Below are 24,033 nucleotides of genomic sequence, written 5' to 3' on the forward strand. Positions count from 1 at the left end.
TCACACAGGTGCTTTGTGTGTTTTCCAGAGGCTTCAGGGCTGGAAGCTGTGCAGGATCTGCTCACGGCAGCTCTCCTGCTTACGCAGCTTTTCATTCTTCTGCTGTTTACAGATTCCCTGGTACTTATCCATTGCACAGACGAGCTGTGCTTTGCACCACTCCCCAGCAGCCAGCCTGGCATAACCATTGGTTTTCCACCTAGGAGAACTTCATTCCAGACTGAGAGCCAGTTAAAATGGGAATTGTTTTGGTGCTGCTTCTGAGGACAGAAGTGTGGCAAAATGCTGATTTGGAACAGGACATAGTGTGTTTTGTAGCACAGGGGTCGCTCCCAGGTCAGGATTCCCACTGCAGAGATGGAGTTTACCCCTGGGACAAGATCCCTGCCATAGGCACACATACCAGCCCCTGGGGATGAGCATCAGTGTGTGCTGGAGTTGGGATCCCTGCCATGGGCACAGGTACCAGCCCCTGGGGATGGGCATCAGTGTGTTCTGGGGTTAAAATCCCTACCGTGGGCGCAGGTCATCAGTGGGTACTGGAGTTAAAATCCCTGCCATGGGCACAGGTACCAGCCCCTGGGGATGGGCATCAGTGGGTGCTGGGTTGGGATCCCTGCCATGGGCACAGGTACCAGCCCCTGGGGATGGGCATCAGTGGGTGCTGGAGTTAAAATCCCTGCCATGGGCACAGGTACCAGCCCCTGGGGATGGGCATCAGTGGGTGCTGGGTTGGGATCCCTGCCATGGGCACAGGTACCAGCCCCTGGGGATGAGCGTCAGTGGGTGCTGGAGTTAAAATCCCTGCCATGGGCAGAAGTACCAGCCCCTGGGGATGAGCATCAGTGGGTGCTGGGTTGGGATGGTGTCCCCGTGGCGCGGAGCCCACGATTCCTGGAAGTCGCTGCCTCTGTCCCCTTTCTCAGAGCGCGGAAGGTGTGGGACAGTCCCGGGAGGAACGGGAGCAGAAACAGTGTAACGAGGCAGTGAATGTGAGCGGCATCCGAGGGGCTGTGCCGGCTGCCCCCGCACCTGGAGCCGCCAAGGCTCCGGCAGAGGGACAAGAGCCGCTCTGTGTCCGTGCCAGGCGGGTGGCAGCGGCAGGAACAGGCACAGCAGGACTGGAGCACGGCTGAAGCCGGTCTGTGCACGGCACAGCTCCTGAGCTGGGAGGAAAGCTGGAAACACTGCTGGGTGTTGCGGGAAGAAATCCCAAAATTCCCTAGAATATTGGAAATCTTGTAGTCATGTTTTGGTGCGATGAAAACAGTTTCATTACACGGGGTTAAGAACAATTTGTAGCAGAGAGCAGTGGCTTAGTTCTTTGTGTTTTTCTGTCATTACCATGCATTCCACTCTGGGCACAGATCTTCATTCATATTTCATAAATTGCTTGTTTGAAGGTGGCTGTCCCAGTTTGCCAGTTCTCCATTGCCAGTTGCTGTCTAGACTTGGAGCACTCACTGGAGGCTGCTGGGTTGGTGTTTGCAGTGGATACTTTCTGCTAGTGCTTGTGGACTAAAATTATGAAAGAAAGAAATTGTATGTATTTTATCATCCTGTGGAACATTTAAAATCTATCAAGTGAGTGTTTACTGAAAGAAAACTATTCAGTGGGAGACTTTCTATGACTTCTAGTAAAAGCTGTTTGTTTCAGAGAGCTGCCCTGGTAGATCCCAGGAATCTGTGCAGCTATGGATGGCTCTGGAACATTAGAAATACATAGGAAAAGCGAAGATTCCTCCTTGCACAGCTCCTCAGACTTGTTACTTTGTGCAAGTTAATTTTCTTTTTTAGAAGATTTTCTGAAAAAGGCATATCTGCACCAATGCAAGTGCTACAAAGCCATCATGGACAGCCTGGGCCAGCTGGGGAGGGTGGCTTGGTGCCACCATCTGCATGTAGTGATGTGGCACAGGCACCTGCTGGTGGGATCATCATTGGGCAAGACACTGAGCAGGGTGATCTGCTCTCACCTTGGATGAGCCCAGCTCTACACCATATTCATAGGAAAACAGCAATGGCCACGCTTTCTGTGGGGCTGCTGGATCCTTTCCAGCTCTTTCTTTTCCTCAGAGATGCAGCATGCACAGGAGGCAGGTGCCCCAGCTCCTGTTGTAGCTGAGCATTTATGCCTGGTGAACAATTAAGAGGCAGATGTGGTCACATCCCCCCTTAGTGGGTGGCAGTGCAGGCGTGCCCAGTGGTGGCCCTGGCAGTGGCTGGTGGCCCTGGTATTGACTGCTGCTGCACGCTGTGGGGACCAGAGCCAGCCCTGTTTGTTAATAGTGGTATGAGGGAGCTCATTGAAATGAAAAGGAACTGGCCCAGTTGTCATGGCAAAGACTTGTGACGGAGGTTCTCCATCCATATTCTCTGTTAGCACTGCTGCCTGCCTTCCCTGCTCTGCCTGTGCTGCTCATCCCTGGCCAGCCAGGCTTAATCCCCTGCCTGCTCTCAGTGAGGGGCACAGGGAGGATGAGCCTCCCTGGGGACACCTCCCTGTGAGTCCAGCTCAGCCTAGCCAGGTGTCTGCTGTGGGCAGTGCTCGTGGGTGCTGTGCTTTAAATCTTTAAAGCCATTGCAACCTTCATTCTTCTTGTCAGCCTTTTATTTAAGTGAGATTCAAAGTATCCTCTAACTAATAAAAATACTCCCAGTAGTAGTATTTACTGCTGAAGCACTCATGAGCAGCAATTCATCCAGCCTCCAGGCAGCTGTGGGAAGAGGAATTTTTCTGCAGGCAGGGGCAGAGGTTTGACAGCAGCCCTTGGTGTGTGAGTGGCCCCAGCCCTGGCTCAGCACTGGGGTTCTGGGGGGCCGTGCTGGCTGCTGGGGACTGTCCTGCAGCAGCGTGCTGGACTTTGCACCCTCTCCAGTGGCCTGTTCACCTCCAGTGACCCCAGTGGCCCTGTGCACCCCTAGATGGTGTTTGCAGATGGGGTTATGGGAGGGCAGCTTCGTGTTTTGGGATGGTGCCGGACCCGCACCTCCCCGGGGACCTGAGGCTCAGTTTAGCTGGGCTCAGCTTGGCTCAGCTGCTCCCGTGGTGCTGCTGGCTCCCTGGTTAGTGCTCTGAACAGAGGCCAGCAAGAGCAAGGTCACCCACTGTGCCCTGACCCAGAGCTCCCAGCCCCCGCCCGGGGACGCCTCTGCAAATAGTGAGAACAAAGTCAGGTGCTGACACGTCCTCAGAAGTGGTGGGGTTGGTTTGTTGGGGACACAGACCTCAGATTAAGTGATTCTCAGTAGAAGAAATAATCTTAAAAGTAGATGCCAGTTCCCCAGGTATTTATAGCTTCTGCCCTTTTCCCAGGCCACCCAGGAGCTCGGGTGTCCACAGGGCTGGATTACACTCATGCTTTCCACAGGTGTCCTGGTGGCTTCCCTGTGTCACCCAAAGGAGGAGGGAGCCCATCCTAATAAGTAAATAATGATTCCTGGGATTAGCCCCTGTTTCTGCTGAGGGGGCCAGTCTGTCCTGTTTCCTGGCACGTGGGGCTGCTGGGGCTGGGTGGACCATGCCGAGCACCTCATGACAGCCAAGGCAGCTGCCACTTCCCACACAGCTCTAGGGCAAAAGAGATGGCTGAAGTCAGGATGGGAGGGTCAGTGTAAAGCCACCAGTACTGGGACAGTGGTGGTGCTGGCCCAGGACACCCTTGGTGTGGGGAGGGAGTGCTGTGAGCAGCCTTAGCCAGGGCAAGCAGCCAGGCACAGGCACATTTAACCATCGGTGTGCCCTGAGATCTGGGTGCTCCTGGGACACATTTGGGGTGTGCCTGGGCTGGCAGAGCTGTTTGAGAGCTCCATGCAGAGTCCCTCACGTGCTGGGCATGGCAGCAGTCAGAACAATTTCCCTTTCAGCCTGCAGCCTGGTGTCTGTGACAGGCATTGCTGGGGGGATGTCCTGGGTGCTGGAGCCTGGGGAGTCCGGTCATAGACTCAGGGAATGGTTTTGTTGGAAGGGGCATTAGAGCCCGTTTCATTCTGCTCCCCTGTGTGGGCAGGGACACCTCCCACGTTCCTGAGCCATGTCCAGCCTGGCTTTGTCACCCAAGGATGGCTGGTGTGTTCTGGTGGGTGACCTCTCCCTCTGCACCAGTGTGCTCCAGGAGGGATAGACACAGGCTGGCTGTGTCTAGAACCTTGGGGCAAATCCTTCTGTGTTACAGCAGCATCTTCACCTTCCAGACCCCCATCCTGCTGAGTGCTTCTGGAATTGCTGCCAGCAGGAGCCACCCCTATGAATGCCAGAGGGGAGGCTGCAGATCTCCAGAATACGTTTTACAGAGGATGAGGTGGGAGTTTGCTTCCTTCCCCTTATGCTCTCTCTGTCTGGGGGTGGATGGAGGGGGCTTCTTGTCTCTCCCAAAATGACACAACACTTCTTTCTCTGGTGTTTTTACCAGCCCTCGGCATTTTGGCTGCTGTTACATATTTTAGCTGTGTTTGCTTCTCTGCTAGTTAGAAATGGCAGAAAAAAGCGCTTTGACCTTGGCCTGTGTGCTGAGAACAGAGCTCAGGCACAAGTTTCTGTATCACAAATTTCCTGGTGAGGGCTCCTGCCTCCTCCCCCTCGTGCCAATCAGCAGAGCAGAGTCCTCACATCTCCTGACCTGCTCCTGGGAGGGCTGGAGTGGGATATCTCAGCAGATCCACTTTCCTCTTGAAAGGGAAATACAGGGAAGGAATTTTTGTGCTGATTGGGTTGATAGCTTTCATCTGGGAAGCAATGAAGTGAGTTAACTGGAAAATGAAATCCCCCTGCAAAGAGAGCTCGGATGATTTACTGTTCCTCTCGAATCGTGTGTGTGCCTCTGCACATTTGTGGATTTCATCATCTCCCGTGAACACCACACACAGATAATGTGTGTGTTCTCTTCTGAGCGAGGAGCATCCCACCCCTCTCCCTGGGGCCTGCAGTGTTCCCTCTGCAGACTGTCCCTGGAGGGCAGGCAGCGTGCTGAGCTCCCTGAGCCTCTGTGGGCAGCACAGGGCTTGGTGTGGGATCAGCACTGCTGCTTCTCCCTGCTCTGGAGCCCTGGGTGTGGGCTGGAACCCCTGGGCTGGCTCTGGGCTTTGTTCCTGTGTGTGCTCCTGTGCTCCAGAACATGTGACATCGTCCTGATGAACTCAGCCTGTTCACATGGATTTCGTTTTTCAGGCTCTCTGTAACTGGCTTTGTTTTCACGTGGTACCAAAAAGTCTTTTCCCTGATAATAGGATCTTCCCCTTACAAAGAAATATATTACTTCCCAGTATGTTCCCCAGTCCTCCAGAGCATCTTTAAATGGTTAGAAAAACAATAGCAGCTCAGGGACTCTTTCCCTTTCTTGTTTACAGCACAGCCTGTGCCAAGTGCGGGGTCCTTGATTCTGGGCTGTGTTGGGGGTGGCTTGAAGAGGGAGCAGAGCACAGTGCTGGGAAGTCTGCAGGACAGAACATCCCCCTGGAGCTGTGCTGAGGGCTGGGCAGAGCTGAGCTGAGGTTCTGGGGGGCAGCTGTTCTCTTCTTGCTCAGTTCACCCTCCCTTTTGCCATGTGGGCTCTTAAACCCTTGGATTACGGCCCGAGTTGAAGCAGTTGTCACATCCAGCAGGGAGAAGGTGGCAGCCTGGAGTTAGCAGGGTGGCTGAATCCCTTTGCACTTAGTGGAGGGGGGCTGAGTGTGTCCTGCAGCATCCCCTGGGAGCAGGGGATCTGTTCCCTGCTGGCCAGGCCGTGCCCTGCTGTGGTTTCAGCGCCGGGGTCAAGGCAGCGCTGCGGCTGCGGCGTGTCCTAGGATGACTATCTCTGCTGGCTCCAAGGGACTCGCCAGAACGCTCTCAAGGCTGGGAGGCCTAAAATTAGATGTGGCATCTGTGTTTTGGTTTGCAAGGCAGGCTTAAAAGAAAATGATTCCTGGCTGCTTTCATTCCTCGCCTGCTTGGAAGAGCACGGCCAAGGGGTAGTGGGCAGGGCTTTGGTCCCCGGCGTGCCACGGCTCTCTCTGCACATTGCTGCCAGTCAAAACTCCAGCATGGGTCTGTGATAACAGGAGGGCCACCCATGCCCACAGGTCCCTGGAGTCAGCCAGTTGCAGGGCTCTGCAGGGCTCTGCTCTCTGTGTTTTCCTGGGAATGCTCTCAGCCCCCAAAACAACAGGTCTGGCTGTCCCTGCCATATGTCACTAAAAGTGCAAACTGGAATCAAAGCACTGTTTTCCAGTCTGTGCTGTCTGGGATACACTGTGTTACAGGTGTGTGCCACTGGGGTTGGTACTGGGGCAGCTGTCCATCATCCATCCATCCATCCATCCATCCATCCATCCATCCATCCATCCATCCATCCAAGCCTTGCTGAGGGCCAGTCCTGTGCCTTACTGGGGAATTTGCTTCTATGTTGCCTGTTCTGCTGAGACTGGGGCTAAAAGTTGCAGGAGGACCTGGCACTAAAGATGTGAAACCTTCATTATAATTGGTGTGTTTATGTCAGGGATGACTCAGAGCACGATCTGCTTGGAGGATGCAGGAAGATGATAGTGTTGCACAAGTCGTGAAGTCGCCTCTGGAAACTCAGCACTTTGCCAGCAGATCCGAAAGGAAATTCAGCAGATAGAGCTTGCATCCACTCCCAGACATAATAAGGCAGAGGATTTTTATGTCCTTGCAGTTGTGTCTCTGCAAAGGTTTGGTCTTGGTGTAAATGTGCCTAAAAATAACCCAGTTCTGCTGGTAAGTTGTGAGACCAGGGCCGCTGCAGTGGTCCCTGGCATCCCTCACTGGGAGGGGGCTGCTCCCCAGGATGGGGGGCTCTGCTTCTTGCTCCCACCCCTGTCCATCCCAGGGCTCTGTTCTGTGCCAGGGGGAGGGTGCTGGCTCAGGCCATGTGCCTCCCCAGCCTGGTGCCAAATCCGTGGTATTTGTGGTCTCCTCGTGTTTCCATGCCAGGTCCCGCCCTTCGTGCTGGCTGTTTTTGCCTTGCACTTCCTCCAGTGGAGAAATAAAAATGCAGAATTTGCAGCGCTGGTTTCCTCAGCGGTAATTCCACTGCCAGAGGAAGTGGGGAAAATATTTTGTGTTTTAAATATCTGAGTCTGGGAATGAATCCTGGCATCCCTCAGCAGCCCAGCTGGGAGCTGACCACTGACCTCTGGCCACCAGCACAACTTGATCTTGTAGCCAAGTTAAATTCCAAATACATTTGGATTCCATGTGACACTGATTGGAATCGTTCTACCCTGGGTTTCTCTTGGTAGCCCCAGATGCTGGGGTTAGCTGAGGGTGCTGGGGGACAATGGTGGCCTTGGGGGCTGTGCCCCAGGGTAGAGTGTCCTGCACCTCTGGAGATCCTCCTGGCACACCAACTGTGAGAAAAGCCACCAAGAGCTCACATCCCCTCTTCCAGAGCATTTCATAAGCATCACTGCACTTGATTTTGGAAGAGGGAAAGGTAAAAGTTCTGCAGGTGAAGATGTTGGTATGTGGCACCACAGATCTGTACCCTGGATGCTTTCCTGGGAGCTGTAAGCCTGTATCTGCATCTGGCATCATGTGTCCCTTGGAGCATGAAATATATGCATTAAATGTCTCATTATTTGTGATTTTCTTTACAGGTACTTTTTTTTTTTGTGAGCAGTGGAGATGGATTTGAAAATGGAAGATTATGTTGTGGCTTAAACTAACTGCATAAATATCAGTGAGGACAGTGTTTCCTTGGGAAATAAGAAGGGTTCTCCACGCAACAAGGATGCCAAGGTCCTGTCCTTGGTGACTCCAGGTGACTCCAGTCACCAGGAGGATGCAGTGCAGGGCTCTGGTGACCTCGGGAGTGCTCCTCAGGGCTGCAGCCTGCCTGCAGCCTGGCTCCTTGTTTGGTTTTTTGTCCCCTCTGTGCTTTGTAATCAGGTGAGTTCCCATCTGAAGTGACCTTGCAACGAGCTTGTGCCATCTCTTTTTGTAGGTACCCACTCCATCTGGAGGATCAACTGTTCCATCTTCTCTGAGCTGATTTATTACAGCTCAGAGCTGCTCCCTGAGCCTCAGGCTTTGAGGCAGAAAATTTGGTGTCAGCTGTACAAAATGCAGGCAGCAGCGAGGTGCAGGGGCTGCAGGGTGGCTTTGCCCAGACTTTGCATTCCAGGGGTAGCAAACCTGCCACCTTTCACCTTTTTGAGCTCAATTTCTGCTTCTTCCTTATGGATAATTGGAAGGTGAGAGCCCAGGATGGCCATTAAATGATGGGTGATGCTGTGGCTCTGCTGCCTGGCCCATTTACAGGTGGCAGGCTGGGGCTGTCTCCTGAGTGCAGGGACAAACAGTGTTCATGCAGCTCCAAGCCTGGAGCACAGGAGAGAAAAGAGCCAAGGGCTGGGAGTGGAGGGGCTTCAGCTGCAGTGGGGACGAGCTGTGTGAAAAATAAACTGCCAAAATAAGTAAACAAAGTGTTTGAAAACAAAAAACCGGAATTTAATTTGGGGATTTGAGAAGAGATTTATGCAGCTGTGCCTGTGGAAGATATTTGTGCCCCTGGGGCTGGGAGGCAGTGCCAGGGCTGGAGAGCCAAGCCTGCTCCTGTGAGTTGCTGCTGGGAGGATTTTTGCTTTCTCTGAGGTGTGCTCCTCCTGCCAGCCTGCACTGCTGGGATGCTTGGAAAACCCATTGTCATCTGCTCATATTTATTTAAATCCAGTGAGGATCCAGTTCCTATGTGTGTTTACCAAGTCTGGTGCTCATGCTGCTCTGCTCTCAGATGCTATTGTGCCTCTGCTGCCATCACACACAAAAACAAGTCATGGGCAGACTGAAAATGTACTCAAAGCTATTTAGCAGAAAGGACATGAATTCAGTGTACAAAGCTGCATGTTTCTAGATTAAATGGCTCAGAGCATTTTAACAGATGAATGCTTTAAAGTTTCTGTGCAGGCCTTGTTACCTGGATGAGCTTGATGTGGTGGCTGTGAGCACAGGCTTGGCTCAGCTCTGGCTGGAGCAAGCAGCAGCCAGATGACAGTGCAAGGGGACACCAGGATGTGCCCAAAGTGAGCAGTCGTGCCCTTTGCTGAGCATGGGTCTGGCCCCTTGGTGGGAGTCACAGAATTTCATCCAGGCAGGAGCCCCACAACTGCACTGAGGAGAAGCCAGTTAAATTTAATATTGCATTGGAGAATGTCATGCACAAGTGATGCTTTTTTAAAGGCAAAGATGCCTCCTGATAACATCAGAGTGCATCAGAAGTGACAGGACTTGAAATGACTGGAGAGGGCTCTGTGTCACCTGAGTCCATGTGTGAGTGCTGGTTCAGTTCTGGGCTCAGAACCCTCCTGACCTCCTGAGTTCAGTGTGAGTGCTGGTTCAGTTCTGGGCTCAGAACCCTCCTGACCTCCTGAGTTCAGTGTGAGTGCTGGTTCAGTTCTGGGCTCAGCATCCTCCTGACCTCCTGAGTTTGTGCCTGAGTGCTGGTTCAGTTCTGGTCTCAGCACCCTCCTGAGCACCACAGATGTGCAGGTTTTGGACACAGCATGGTGAAGGGGCAAACCCCCTTTCCTCAGAGAGTATGGGACCAGGCTGCTCTGCTCTGGGGTTCCTGGGTGGGATGAGCTGGGGGTGTGTGGCAGCTTCCATCATTTTGTCCTGGTCTGGCTGAGGGGTGGGAAGTCATGGGCAAGGGGGCAGTTGTGCCCTGGTTCCTTGCAGCAGCCTGTGAGATGGAAACTTCCTTTGTGGATCAGGAGAAGTGGCTGGCTCCTCTTTCACCAGTGCTTGCTCTTGGCTTTCTGGGGATGTTGTGAAATGTGGCTATTAGGTGAAATTTAACTAATGACAAACAAATGCTTCATTGCAAAATGACAGTTTCCACTCCCCAGAGACATCTGCGTGCGAGGGGAGCTCAGCAAACCCTCCATTTCCTTACAGCCTGAACTGAGACTAAAACTCATCCTGGAGCTGTAGAAGAGATACTGAGGTTGTTTTTCCCTGCCCCCAAAGCCACCAGGCTCCTCTGGCAGCCTGACCTTGGCCTTCGGGGTGTCTGGCCCCGCCGCCAGCCCCGCTTGTGTCTGCCCTGGCTGCTGTCAGCCTGCCCTGGGCTCTGCAGCAGGCTGACACTTGCCACACATTGCACCAGCTGAGAGCCCCCGTGCAGGGGGGGCTGGTTTTGGTCTGATCTCAGCGTTCCTGTGGGTCTCTGAGCCAGCACAGCCCCATGGAGTGCAAGCTTCCACCCAGAGAGAAGCTTTGGGGGTGAGCTGGCTGCTGAGCCACCCCTTGTGCCCCTCCCTTGTCCTCCCTCCTTGGGCCAGGTGGAGCCCTGCAGCTTCTCCAGGCTCCTCTTGGGCTCATTGGCCAGTGTTATGTATTACCAGCACGTTTACAGCACCCTGTAAATGTCCCTTGGAAACTGGAAAATGGATTGTTAAGGGAACCATCAGCATAGCTCGCTCCGAGTTGCTAGAACATTTTTACATTATGTTTTTCTTGCAATTCTCTTTCTAAAAATAAAAAAAGAAAAGGAAAATTGGCGTTGCTTTGAAGTAAAGGACATTCCTGGGCAGATGCTGTGGGCAGTGGCTGCTGGCAGGGAACCACATTGGTGCTGCAGGGTCTGTGGTAGAGCCACTCCCCACCTGCCTAAACTCCATCTCCTGCCCCTTGGGGGGCTGTGCACACCCCAGGGGGAGCCTGTCCCACTGCCAGGAGTCACCTCCCATGTCAGCCAGTGTCCTCCATCCCTTGTGGCAGTGGGGACTCAGCATGGAGGGGTGTTTGGGGAGCCCTGCCCAGCCCCATCCCTGGCAGGGGCACAGGTATGGGGTGGATGCACAGCTGCTGGAAGGCGTTTCTGTACTTGCACAACTCTTCCCATACGTGAACAGCTCTTTAAAAGCTGTTTCAGAAGTCACTCAATTGCAAACCTGCTTTGCAGTTGCAGATAATTAATCCTCAAAAACAGCCCGGGGTCCTCTGGGAGTCCTGAGTCTGTTGTCTCTCACCTGCTGTGGGAGCCCTGCTGCTCATGGCACACACAGTGTGGAGGAGACAGAGTGGAAACAGGGAAATGAGCACTGCTGGATTTCTGACTGCACAGAGAGGAGAACAGAGGTGTTGGGTCATTAGCAGAAAGGCCTGTTATGTGTCAATCTATAGCACACTGGATAAAGAAGACATTTTTAGCCAGGATTTTCTATGTGCTGCTTGTCTTCCTCTCACCCAGTGCCAGGGCTCTGCAGGCATGTTAAAAGCTAATTGCCTCATCCAGTGGATGCAGAAAAATTGATTTTAGTAATTAACTCAACGTGCTGGTGCTTCCCAAGCTGCCTGGACATGTTGGCTCCTGATTTGGATGAGCCCCTCTCCTCCTACCATGCCCTCTGGAGAAGCAGTTTCTCCATGGATCTGATCAAACAGATCAGCTCAGGTTGGGCAGGGGACAGTGCCAGCTGAGAGGGGAGAATCTGGGTGTGAGGAATGGTGATGTGCTGGAGAAGGGGAGCCAGGCACTGGGGACAGCTTGGCACGGTGGTTCTGTGGCATTGAGTGGTTGGCAGGGCTGTGCTCTGCCTTGTTTGGTGCACAAGTGTCATTACTGGAGCCAAAATCCCCTGAGCACTGCAAGAGCCAGTCTCAGCCACCTTCTCTCCCTAGGCTGTGCTGTCCCTGGGTGTCACTTCACTGCACTGTGTCACACTTTGTCACACACTGCTCGCCCTGGGCAGTGTCAGGAGGGGCACCCAGCACAGTCTCTGCATGGCCAGGCTTGGCTCAGCTGTTTTCCCCCCTTGCTGCTCAGTGCTTGGCTGATCCACCACTGCAGCTTGGGTTTCCCCACAGCTTTCCTGACCACATTTGCTGAACCTTCTCCTGCTCTGTTTTGGCTGCAGGTTGGAGGCTGGCCGTGATCATGTCCTGCCCATTGACTATTACTTCCCACCTCAGAAGACCTGTCTGATCTGTGGAGATGAAGCATCTGGGTGTCACTATGGAGCCCTCACCTGTGGGAGCTGCAAAGTGTTCTTCAAAAGGGCAGCTGAAGGTAATGGGGACAGAGGAGAGGGAATCCCACTGTGGTGGCATTCTAAGATGTCTTAAACCAGGAAAGGAAAAAAAAAAATCAAGGATAAACTGATTTTTCTCTCCTGCATTGGTCATTTCATTTTACAGATTGCTCTCAAAAAGTAGCCAAACCAGTTTGCCAAAATACCATTCTTTCCATTAGCATTGAGCAACCTCATCTCTTAGAAAGTGTCCCTGCCATGGCAGGGGTGTGGACCAAGATGGTTTTTAAGGTCCCTTCCAACCCAAACATTTCTGTGATTCCATGATGCTCTTGGTGAGCTGGTGAGACCCTGGAGCAGTCAGTTCCTTCTGCTCTTCTTGGCTCTCCAGATGCTTTAAGCTCCCATCAGCCCACCTGCAGTCTCAGATGCACACCTGCCAGCTCAGGAGAGGCTTTTCCCCTCCTGCCCCCCTTCCAGAGGGTCACTTCTGTGAAACAGCACACCCCTCTGTCCATCAGGAGCCAAGCTCTGACCTTGGGCTGCAGGGTCCATCTCCCCAGCCTGTGAGAAAGCAAATTCTTGATGTCCAGCTCCATAGTGCCATGCTCTCCAGGGGTCAGTGTGAGCCCAAGTGCTCCCTCTCAGCAGCAGGTCTTTGTGCCACCTCTCCTGGGAGTGAAGATGCAGAAGCAGCCAGCCCAGCAGTGTCTGGTTTGTCCCTGCACTTCAGAGCTGTGGCTCTTGGGCAGCAGGGAGAGTCTCTGCTGTGGAAGGTGAATGTGCCTGTAGTCACTCACCAGGCTTGTCAGGAGAGGTGAACCCACACAAGGAATCATTTTTCCTTGGTGCTAGCACAGTTTGTGTGGGCAGCTGGTGTCACTGGAGTGACCCCTGAGGAGAGGGCTGGCAGCAGAGATGGGGACAGAGCTCCTGCCTCACCCTGTGCCCAACCTCTCTTTCACATGAGCACAGGTCCCAGGCTAGGGGTGCTCACCTGCTGCTGTCAGAATGCTGCTTCTGCATCAATTAGATCAGTTATCATTATCCTGCCTCTTTTGGAGTCGTGTTTCCCTCATTCCTCTGTGCCACGAGCCAATTTGCCAGTGCTGGTTCAGGGAAGAACAGGGGCTATGCCACAGGGGAGGGACATCAGTGTCCTGCCAAAAGGGCAAAAAGGGCAGTCCAATAATAGTTAATAAATTTTGCATATTTCTCTCAAGTAAATAATTTGCAGATCTGTCTCTGCTGCACACCAGCTCTGTGTCAAGCCAAGTGGGTTGGCTTGTGCAGCCAGAGTAAATAACAGATGCTTGTTTAAGTCAGCAAGTTATTGTTGATTTATAGTAAGTGGAGTGCTGGCTCTCAGTCAGATGAAGTGCTGCTGGGATGAATGCTGTGTCTGCAGGTGGGTGTGGAGCTGTGCTCCCCTGGCACCAGGGTGGGCTCTGTCCTGTGGGTGACAGGGACCAGAGGTGCCACAGCAGAGGGGCAGCCCAGCTGCAGTGCCCCCAGCCACGTGCTGTGGGGCTGTTCCCTCTCCTGATTGTGTTATATCATTAATTTAAACGGTGTTTATGTCTCCTGCTGGTTCTTCAGCCACGCAGTGTGGCAGAGGGTTGGGTGTCTGGTCGTGCTGGGATTGGGAGCAGCTCTTTGCCTTTCCTGAGGAGCCTTGTGTGTGTGCAGGGAGGGGCAGGGGGGCTGCCAAACTGTGAGGTTTCATCTTACACCCCCCTGAGGTGCATGGGTAAGTCTTTATTTTGGGGAAGTGACAATAAATCACGCTCCTTTATAGGTACTGAATGCAGGGATGGCAGGTGATGATTTATGTTCTAACTTTTGATGAGTTTCCAGACAGAAACTCTTCCTTCTTAGAGCTGAGGAGCATTACTGAAAGCTGATATTTCAGTGTGTTCTCATGTTTTAAAGTCCATAAAATGCTTCTCAGAAAACCTTAGGTTGCCCTTGCAGACTTTACAGCAGTAGATCAAAATGCTTCCCCATGAGAAAAGAAACCTGTTACCTTCCTGGAGCTGGTGTCAAGCCACAGCCTTCAGTGGAGGGAGCAGCAGAGGGCTGTGACTGGGGCAGCACAAACAGCATCTTGGAGGGGAGGGAGATAGCTGGGAACATCATTTATTTTTTTATTATATTCTTCTGAGATAATAGTGAACTTATCTGGCAGTGATTCAGGGATATTTAAGGAGGCTTTATGGATGTGCACTGGCTGCTAAGGGGTGAGAAAAGGGAAAAGATAAAAAAAAAATGTTATGACACTGATTCTTCTTCCCTTTGGGCACACTGAGGGGTTTATGGGCAGGAGCAGCTCACCCCTGCTTTGATGAAATATTTGACAAATTTGAGGGGTTTCACAAGTTCAGGTACAACTGCTTTTTCCAGATGGATGCTGGAAGAGTTAATAGGAAAGACAGGAATGTTGTCCTGATCTCGTTTTGCCAGTTCCTGTGATTCACAGGCTCTCTCAAGATGTCCAGGCTGTGTCCAGCACTGAAGCACTGTGAGCATCACCTCCCCTGCCCCAGGGTCCCAGCAGGGACAGTCCAGAGGGCTGGCTGGCCACAAAGGAGAGCTGCCCCTCCTCACCTGGTGAGAAAAAAGCTCCCCCAGCTCAGCACAGGTGCAGTTTTTCCCTACATAAGTAGGCAGGACACCTCTCAGCCTGGTGGGCATGGCTGGGGTGGGTTGAAGACCCAGGAGTTCAGTCCTTGTGATGCCACCCTTGTCCCTGAAGCAGAAAAATGCTTCAAACAAGGCAGCTCTTCTGTCAGCAGCAGGTTCCTGCTGTCCCATTCTATCTGTCATGTCTTCACATATCTCTGGAGAGAAGCAGACCTTCCTTGTCCCTCTGAGGTTTCTGAGATCTGGTGGCCACCTTAGCCAGCCCAGAGCTGTCTCCACAGCATTCCTGGCACTGTAGGACTGGGATGCTTTGGGCTGTGTTCCTGATGGGGCTGCCTTTAAATAGCAGCGAGCTAAATGAAAAAAATAACACAGTATTTGGCAATTTTCCTAGCAGGCACCCAGCCAGGCTGCTGTGCAGGCTGCTCTGAGTGCCTCCATCACTCTCCATATGGATTAGTGTTCTATGTTCTGACCTGCTGAGGATTAGCCTTGCACCAGAAAGATGTCTCTGGGCCAACTCAACAGCTTCTCTCCAGATTTCGAGATGACACCAAGTTAAAATGAACATTTGGCATGTTATCATAAGCTTCCTCCTCCTTCCCAGGCTGATCTGACACGCAAAGAAATTGAGTCTGCAGAAGATTCAGTGGTGCTGCAGCTCCATGATGCTCCAGTGGTGGGTTTCTCACAACTGTTTGGTGTTATTTGCCTTAAAAAACCACGGGGAGAGCAAAAGTAGGGGCAACCAGAGCTTTCCCTATGCTCACTGCAGCCACCTCAATACAGAGGAGTATTCAGAAAAGGACTTTGCAAAGGTGGTTCATCAGCAGTGGCTCCTGGGAGCCTTGTGACTGAGCCCTCTTGAGTTATTAATAGGGGCATCACATGGGAAAGGTGTCAGCACCAAAGCCAAGGCTCAGCTCTGGGCATGGCCCTGCTGGGACAGCCCCAGCCCCAGAGGCTTTCCAGGAGAGCCTGGAGCCTCAAGGGTTACATGAGACCTGGGGGAGTTGCTTTCACAGAAAGCTTGGCCTTATGCCCCAGCTAAAATTCAGTTTATGCCCTGAAATATGAGAATCTCTCTCTTCCAAAAGACATTTTCTGGTTTTTCACATTTACAGCTGTATATCTTGCTCCAGATGTTTGCACAGATTACTTTGGTGTCTGGAGGAGAAAGTTAGTCTGGGCACAACAGCAGGCTGCTAGTTAGATGATTCCTCTGCATTGAGCAACTCACCTCCATAAATCATGATTTTTAGTCAAGAACTGGAGAGCAGCTCTTCCCTTGGCTCCCAGTGTGTGCTGTGGTCCCAGGAGAGGAGTGGTGGGAGCATCTTTCTCCCGGTGTGAGGTGGTCCAGGAGGGGCCCAGGGTGGCAGAGGGGACATTCCTGGCATTGGGAATTCCTGCAGTGTGTCCATGGTGGGGGCTGCTGCAATGATGCTCTCTGGGGTGCCTGTGCTGGTCTGGGAAAGCAGAGGGGGCTGGGTGTGACTTCCCTCCTCACCTGTCTCGTGTCAAACAGACCTGGGTGTCTGCAGTGTCTGTGCTGGGCAGGGGGAAGGACAGGCTGGGTGGTGGGCACTGCAAAGAGCAGTACTTCTACCCCCAGAGAGTGGGGGTAAGGTTTGGAGCTGATTGTACAGGTTTACAAAGCAAGAGCCTTTGTGGAGTGAAAACATCTCTGTTGTTTGCAGGGGAGAAAAGGAAAACAAAGCACAAAGCTGGAAAACCCGGCACATTTATCTTTCAATAAAGAACAGCTGATTGCAAATGTCTCACCTTGCTCTGAAATGAAGAGTGGATTACCCTGAAATTAGAAACAGGTCTCTGAGTGTGAGAAGTCACTTCAGAGGAGAGGAACTCATCCACTCTTCCCTCTTCTCCCACCTTTTAGAGCTGGTGTTTCCTTTCCTGGTGGTTGAGGGGAAATCTCTGCATCCCCAGGAATTAGGGTGAGGTGAGCTTGACTCATTCTCACACCCAGCAGCAGCACCATGAGCAACTGTGGCTGTTTGGTTCTCTTTGTTATTGGTGAGCAGCACAAAGCATACAGGGCTCACTTGTGCAGGCCCAGGCATCAAAGAGCAGGTTCCTGCCCCAGAGAGCCTGTCCATGAGCCATGAAGAGCCTGTCCATCTCAGCAAAGTCACTGTGCTGTGACCATGGGGACAGCTGCTGGCTGCAGCTCCCAGCTGGCACAGCCAGCCTGCCCTGTGTCCTCCAGGGCACTCCCAGCTCCTGGGAGAGGCTCCCTGTCCATGTCCCTGCTCAGTCCAGCAGCTCTGGAGCTGGGAGATGCTGCTGGAGCAGATGGGAAACAAGGCTTGGACTCCACTCCCCAACCGCGGGTGCCTGATGGAGACAGAGCAGAGAGAGGAATGAGCCCAGACTTGGGTTGGGATCAGCCCAGATCCTGGGGATGGGGAGGGACTGGGGCTCTGGGTGCTGCTCCTGGCACTGGGGGGTTTGGAGGAGCTGTGCTGCCTGCTCCTGGAACATCCCTGTGGGGCTCAGGCAGCCAAATCCCCTTGCAGCTCTCCCTTCCCCAGAAAGTAGGGCGCCCGTTTGTGAATACCTGAGAAGGTTGAGTGGAGGGAGTGTGGCCTCAGCGCTCGTGCCCCTGGCACAAAAATAACTCCAAGTAACCCAGTTTCAGCTGAAGTTCTTTGTTACTCATCCTCCTCCTCAATGAGCTGATGAAAGGGAGGATGGTGGTTGTGCTCCCTTTAGGGTCTGTAGGGATTTAGGTGTCATCAAGTCTTGTCTGAGTATCCTTCTCATGGGAAATGAGCCATGGAGAGGGTGAGAAGAGCTGTTCTGAGGGCTGTTAAAATGATTTAACAGGTGTGAGGTGTGGTGGGTGGTGCAGGTGATGGCTGAGGCACAGGGGTGGGTGGTGATGCACTTTGAAGAGGACAGCTCTGAGGTCAGACACGGGGTGTTGGTGCAGCCCCTGGGCTGTGAAAGGAGTGGGCTGGCTGCTGAAGCCTCCAGGGGCATCTGTGGGGGTGAGAGTGGCAGCTGGTCCTGCCAGAACCACGGCCTGGCACGACTGGGGTGGCCAGGAGGGCACTGTGAAAGCCTCAGGCAGTGGCAGCAAGGGCAGCAGTGGTGGAGGTGTGAGGGTTGTAAAATCTGTGCACCAAAATTGGTACATCTCATGTCAAAACTGGTACATGAAGGGGTTGAATTTGTTCATCCTGTTAATAGATTCTATGACTCCAAAGGGCTATTCCTGCAGGAATGCAGAAAGTAACCCCTTGCAGGATGATAAATAAAAGCCATGGGCTGGTTTCCCATGGGGGCTGCCTGTGGCTCCATAAGCTGCACCTCTCCTTTGTGTGCTGGGTCCAGTTTGGAACAGCCTAAAGGACATCAGATAAATCCTGGTCCAGTAAATGTGTTCAAACTTGACAAGGAAAGTGATGATTCTTGGCTTGTCTGGCAAATGAGGCAGTGAAAAAAATCTGTGGCCTGGAGCTGCACAGGCTGCTCTCTGAGCTAGTGCAGGGTGAGTCTGAGCTAGGGTGACTCTGACCATAAATAACTTCTGAATTTCCTGCACCTCCCCAAAACCCACAGCTGCACAAGTTCCCCTGTACAGGGAGCTGCTGGTCCCTGTTCCCTCCTGGCTGTATCCTGCAGATACATCCCAGGGGACAGGGTGGATCAGACTCAGCAGCAGCTCCCCAGCCCCAGTATCTCTGACCTGGAGACAGCAGATCTGACTGATATTAATGGGTTGCACAAAAAATAATTCAGTCCCAAAGAGGTCTGTACAGCATCATGGTTATGAGGGGACTGATGGGTGAGTATTGTGGCAGAAGGATCAAACTGTGGGGTTTGGTGGTCTGGGAGAAAACCGCCAAAAGCCATGCAATAGAGGGATGACATTTAAAAATCAAGAACCAAACTCTCAATGTAAAAGCCAAAATGAGGGATGTGGGGCTTGGGAGGCTCTTTAAAATGCTTTTTATTGTATCCAGATGATGTAGCAATTTATGAGTGGTGGGTAACAAGAGCCCAAGCCCACAGCCTATTAGCCTCAGCTGTAGGCTCTAGTTTTGGTCACAATGCATTATATATTTTTTATTGCAGAACCTCTTAAAACACGACAACTAATCAATACTTTTACTGTTACCTATAGCTTATAATAATTGCAAATGTTACCATATTTATGTTGCTATTTCTAATCACAAAAAGTTAAGATGTTACAGTTTAAGCTAGAAGTTGTTTTTTAGTTTTTTTGCAGTGGAAATTGTTGAGCTCTTTCTACTTGCAACATGGCATTTTTGTTTGCCTATAAAAACATTTTTGCTTAGTAAAAACATTTTTTGTTTGAAGTGAATTTATCCTTTGCTCTGAGTCATAAAAACCTCTTCCGACTCACTTGCTCTTTGCCTTCTAGTTATCCAGTAAAACTGGCTCAACAATTCTTCAATGTCAAAACTTGTTATCATTTCTATTCCTTCTTCAAATTCTACATTCTAAAATCTTTCTGTTATACATATCTATGAGACCTTCCTGTCAAATCCTTATTTTTTCCAACACTCCAGGCTGCCCTTGATGATCCCAAGAGAGCCCAGCCCGTGTCTCTGTTGGTACCTGTCCTGGTTTGAAGGACAGGTGTGTGCCAATAAAGGCAGGAGCTCTCTTTGAAATGGAGAATGTAAACCCCCTCCCTCCAAATTATTATTATTTTGAAATTAAGGGGCTCTCAGGCAAAGATATGGGAATTAGGAATAACAGTTCTTTACTAGGAAAATTAAAATAGAAATACAGTATTACAAAGAACAATCCCAAACCCTGCCAGAGTCAGAATCCAAGCTGACACCCGTCAGTCAGTCAGGGTGTTGGCACAGTCCCATTCAATGGTGGCTGCATCCTCCTGCAGTGGCAGATGTGGTTCAGCTGGAGCAGTGCTCCTGGAGAAGGTGCAGTTTCCTCTGAAGGTGCAGGGATGATGTGGAAAGGTCTGGCTTTCCTCTGGAATCCAGTAGAAAGAAGGTCCCTTGGTGTCCAAAATCTCAGTTTTTATCTGGGTAGGAAAGGCTTGGCTCCTCCCCTGGCTGGAGCATCTCCCAGTGGGATGATGGAATTTTATCAGTCATGCAGTGGGACTGAATGGGCCAGCAGCAGATGATATCTCCTGGAGGGAGGATGGGCTGTGGGAAAGATAAAGATGATTGCCCAGCTGGTTTAAAGATGGCCCATTAGCAGATAATATGTGCCAGGAGATCAGGGTCACTGCCCCACCCGGCTGCAGCAGATGGGGACAGAATCCACAGCCCAAGACAGCACCCAGCACCCACCTTGTGTCTCTCTGGTGTTTCAGGCAAGCAGAAGTACCTGTGTGCCAGCAGGAACGACTGCACCATCGACAAGTTCCGAAGGAAAAACTGCCCCTCGTGCCGCCTGCGGAAGTGCTACGAGGCCGGGATGACGCTGGGAGGTACGGCCGGTCCCCGGGCCCTGCGTGTCACCTGTGTGTGAGCAGGCTGGGAAATGAGCCTGGTAACACCCAGGAAATGTTTCTAGGGTTCTAATGCCAAAGGTGTGGATTTCTGTCGCTTTTTGTTTGTGTTTCGGGAAATGTGTTTTTGCCTGGCTTTGAATCTTGTGAATCTAAAAAAAATAAATATGTAAACAGCAGGGTGAGTTGGTTCTGGCTCCTGGAGCCTCAGAGCAGAGCATTCCCCTCTTTTGGTGGGATTATTCCAAGGCAGAAAGGGGCAATTTGCTGGTGAAAAGACAACCTCAGTGTTTTCCTTTGCTGGATGGAAGCTGCTCCTGTGTCCTTGGTGAGGGTCTTTGTTAGAATTTGTCTCTGTTCCCAAACCTGATATCCAAAATCTGAGGTTTTCTGCTCATAGTCTATAAGCTAATGTTGATCACTGGGTGTCCTTGTTGAGTTCAATTTATGAAATCATTCCCTTTGAGTGTGGTGAGGCCCCAGCACAGGGTGCCCAGAGAAGCTGTGGCTGCTCCTGGATCCCTGGAAGTGTCCAAGGCCAGGCTGGGCAGGGCTTGGAGCAACCTGGGCTAGTGGAAGGTGTCCCTGCCCATGGCACGGGTGGAACTGGGTGATCTTTAAGGTCCCATTGAACCCACACCAGCCTGTGATTCTGTGATGTTGCAGTGAGGAGGAGAATGCCCTGGCAAAGGGGGCTGAGCTTGCTGGGCAGCCCTGGATTGAGGAGCCCCAGCAGTGCCAGGCACAGCACAGGGGGCAGAGGCAGCCCAGCCTGTTTGGCTGTGTCAGCATTTTGGGTTAAATCCTGACCCCATTGCTGGGATGGGCTGAGCCTGCAGAGCTGCTGGGCTGCACCAGCGCTGTCCTGAAGGACTTTACTGAAGTGACTCTGATTTGTGGCTCACCAAGGAGCAGAGGCTTTCATTTAATTTCTCCCCAAAGGTCCCAAAAAGCAGTGCAGTCCTATCTCCCTTTACTTAGCTTATTTTTTAGTGCTTTTCTTCTGGTGAAATTTCCTTAAGTAGGAGGACATGCATCAGTGTAACCCTCTTCTGCAGGACACACTGACAAAATGAATGCTAGTACGGATATCCCGCTCCCTTCTTTTTCCTCAGCACTTTGGGTCGCCCTGACCTGTTCTGCCTGGTCTATTTTACATTTGGTTTGGATGTCAGTGTAAAGGCAATTGTTAAACAGGCAAGCTTGTGGTTGCCCACAGTAACCTTTCCCACAGTGGAGGCAGGGCATTTGAAATCACTTCCAAGCTCCAGCCCCTGGTTTTTAACTGGTGGTTAATTACAGTCAGTGATGGGGTACATCCCAGGCTCTCCTGGGGGAGGAGGAGGCGGAGGAGGAGGAGGTGACACACTGCATGCCTTCTGCAGGCTCTGCTCTGGAACAGGATGGCAATGTGTTGAAGCACTTCATTATTGATTGAGATCACAGTGACCTGCAAGCTGGTATCCACTAACCAGGATCTTCTCTCTGTAGAGAGGTAAAAGACACTGTAGAGAGGGAAAAGAAAAAAAACAACAAAAAAAGAGCAAAAAAGCTGTGAAAATGCTGTTTTAGTGTGTTGAATCCTGCTGGTGTGCTGGCCTGAGCCCATGATCCCACTGCACCTGTGCCTGCTGCTGGGGAAGATGCTGCAGGGATTCTGTCAGCCCTGAGTCTGGGAAATGTCACTGCAGGGATCCTGCCAGCCCTGAGCTGACACAGCTCAGGTATGGGCACAGCTGTGGGATTCTGTCAGCCCTGAGCCCAGGAAATGTCCTGGTATGGATACAGCTATGGAAATCCTGCTCTGAGCTCAGGAAATATCCTGGTATGGATACAGATGTGGGATTCTGTCAGCCCTGAGCCCAGGAAATGTCCTGGTATGGATACAGCTATGGAAATCCTGCTCTGAGCTCAGGAAATATCCTGGTATGGATACAGATGTGGGATTCTGCCTGCCCTGAGCCCAGGAAATGTCCTGATCTGGACACAGATGTGGGAATCCTGTCTGAGCCCAGGAAATGTCCTGGTCTGGACAGATGTGGGAATCCTGTCTGAGCCCAGGAAATGTCCTGGTCTGGACAGATGTGGGATTCTACCAGCCCTGAGCCCAGGAAATGTCCTGGTCTGGACAGATGTGGGATTCTGCCTGCCCTGAGCCCAGGAAATGTCCTGGTCTGGACAGATGTGGGATTCTACCAGCCCTGAGCCCAGGGAGGTGCCAGGGGCTCCTCCTGTGGGGAACTCCAAGCTCCTGTGCCCACAGCCAGAGCTGGCAGCCACCTGAGCTGCAGCCATGTGGGTCCTGGCTGGAGCAAAATCTAAAAACACGTGTAATTCCTTTTATTGTTGTTTATGGTAGGGCTACAGATCTCCTGTAGTAACAGCCAAAAGCTTGTGAAAGCCCAGGCTTGAGGCATAGCTGTGTTTAATCCTAATTCAGGTTCAGCTGCTGGGGGCAGAGCAGAGCTCATGTCTCACCAACACAGTGGGTATTGATGTGAGCAATTCCAGCCAGAGGGAATCTGACACAATTTTTCCAGAGCTATTGCAGTAGTTACAATCAGTGCTCTGTTGGATGTACTTGATTTTTCATCTTGTCTGTCCTTGACTTACAGCAATTGGATCTTTATTACAACTTGATTTGCCTGATTAAAAACCCTAATTTTATTGATTTTCTGTCCCCATGGTGGGTATTTGTCACCTGTGACTCAATAACTCCTTTTGCCTCCTACACAGCCACCCCAGTGACATTCCTTACCTCCTTGCTCCAAGGCATGCTGTCAAATCTTTAGTGTCCTCTAAACTAAAGTGGCTTCTGCAGTTTGCCAACACTATCAGCCCTTGTCTGCTGACTTCAGCCCATGTGTTCAGTGATCACCCTTAATGTTCATCCCTATTTTCCCATCCCTACATTGCCATATGGGCTGGTTGAGTAAAAATGGTTAAACCTGGTTTTGGGGTGAATGTAGCAAGAAGCCACCCTTGTAAGAAACAAACCTGTCTGATGTTGTTCCAACAGTTAAAATTGCCTCTGAGATGTATCACTAGGGGCTTTGCCACCATTCAGCAATACTATCTGCTATTACATCCTTCAAGTTCTTTTCATTTGTGTGGCCCTGATTGACTCAGGCCTCTTAAATGTCTCCTACAACCAGTAATATTATTATCAACTGAAATTGTTGTGCCAGACAAGTTTGATAGCTTTACAGGCTCAGGTTTTGACAAGCCTTGTGTGAAGTTCATAAGGAGTGTGAAGGGCAGCAGGATATAAATCAAGTGCTGTTCAGCTCCTCAGTGTCCTGCTGGCAGCTGAACTGGACATGTGCTGCCAGGGGCTGCAGGATCTCTCCACCACAACCAGTGCAAGAGCAGCTTCTTCCACCTCTCCATAACTTCCCTGAGTCCTGGCATCATGGAAATTGCTGCTAGAGCCCAGACTGCTCCTTCCTCTGAGTTTTAGAAGTGCCTGTAAGGGAGGTGATTAAAATGTGAGTGTGCTCCTGGGGGTTCTTGCACTGGTGAATATTTTATTGTGATATATAATTGTGTCCTTTAAGCTTTTTCCCAAATCCATCCAGTAGTTCCCCAGAGATGCCCAGGTCAGTTTGCAGGGCTTGGGGCAGTGCTGCAGCTGTACCTTGAGTCTCCCTGGGGCCTCATCCCTGCTGACAGCCAAGCAGGAACATCCCTGTATTGGTCACACTTCCTAAGGTTCCTCCCACCTTGGTTTGAAGAAATGCAATGTAGACTTCTGCCCAGCCTAGCTCATCCTAGAGTAAAAACATTACAGATGTCTTTAATTCCAATTTTTAATTTTTTGTTTGTATTACCTGCTGAGTAGGAGCCACACCACAAAGGGGTTTGGCACAGGTGAGTGAGTAGAAGCCAGTCTTTACCCCTGAGGGTTTCTCCACCTGGTAATGTCAGTATTTCAGTGG

General features: G+C 51.5%; 1 protein-coding gene across 1 annotated transcript in view; it reads left to right on the plus strand.

Annotated features, from left to right (window-relative positions):
- The window catches only part of AR (androgen receptor), a 40,888-nt gene that overhangs the window by 5,340 nt on the left and 11,515 nt on the right, over window positions 1-24,033 (plus strand). Inside the window, exons 2-3 of the mRNA XM_056491379.1 lie at window positions 11,860-12,011; window positions 19,958-20,074. Coding sequence (XP_056347354.1) covers window positions 11,860-12,011; window positions 19,958-20,074 — 269 coding nt within the window. The remainder of the gene's footprint in view (window positions 1-11,859; window positions 12,012-19,957; window positions 20,075-24,033) is intronic.

Source organism: Oenanthe melanoleuca, chromosome 4A (assembly GCF_029582105.1).
Source record: "Oenanthe melanoleuca isolate GR-GAL-2019-014 chromosome 4A, OMel1.0, whole genome shotgun sequence".
NCBI classification, from domain to species: Eukaryota; Metazoa; Chordata; class Aves; order Passeriformes; family Muscicapidae; genus Oenanthe; species Oenanthe melanoleuca.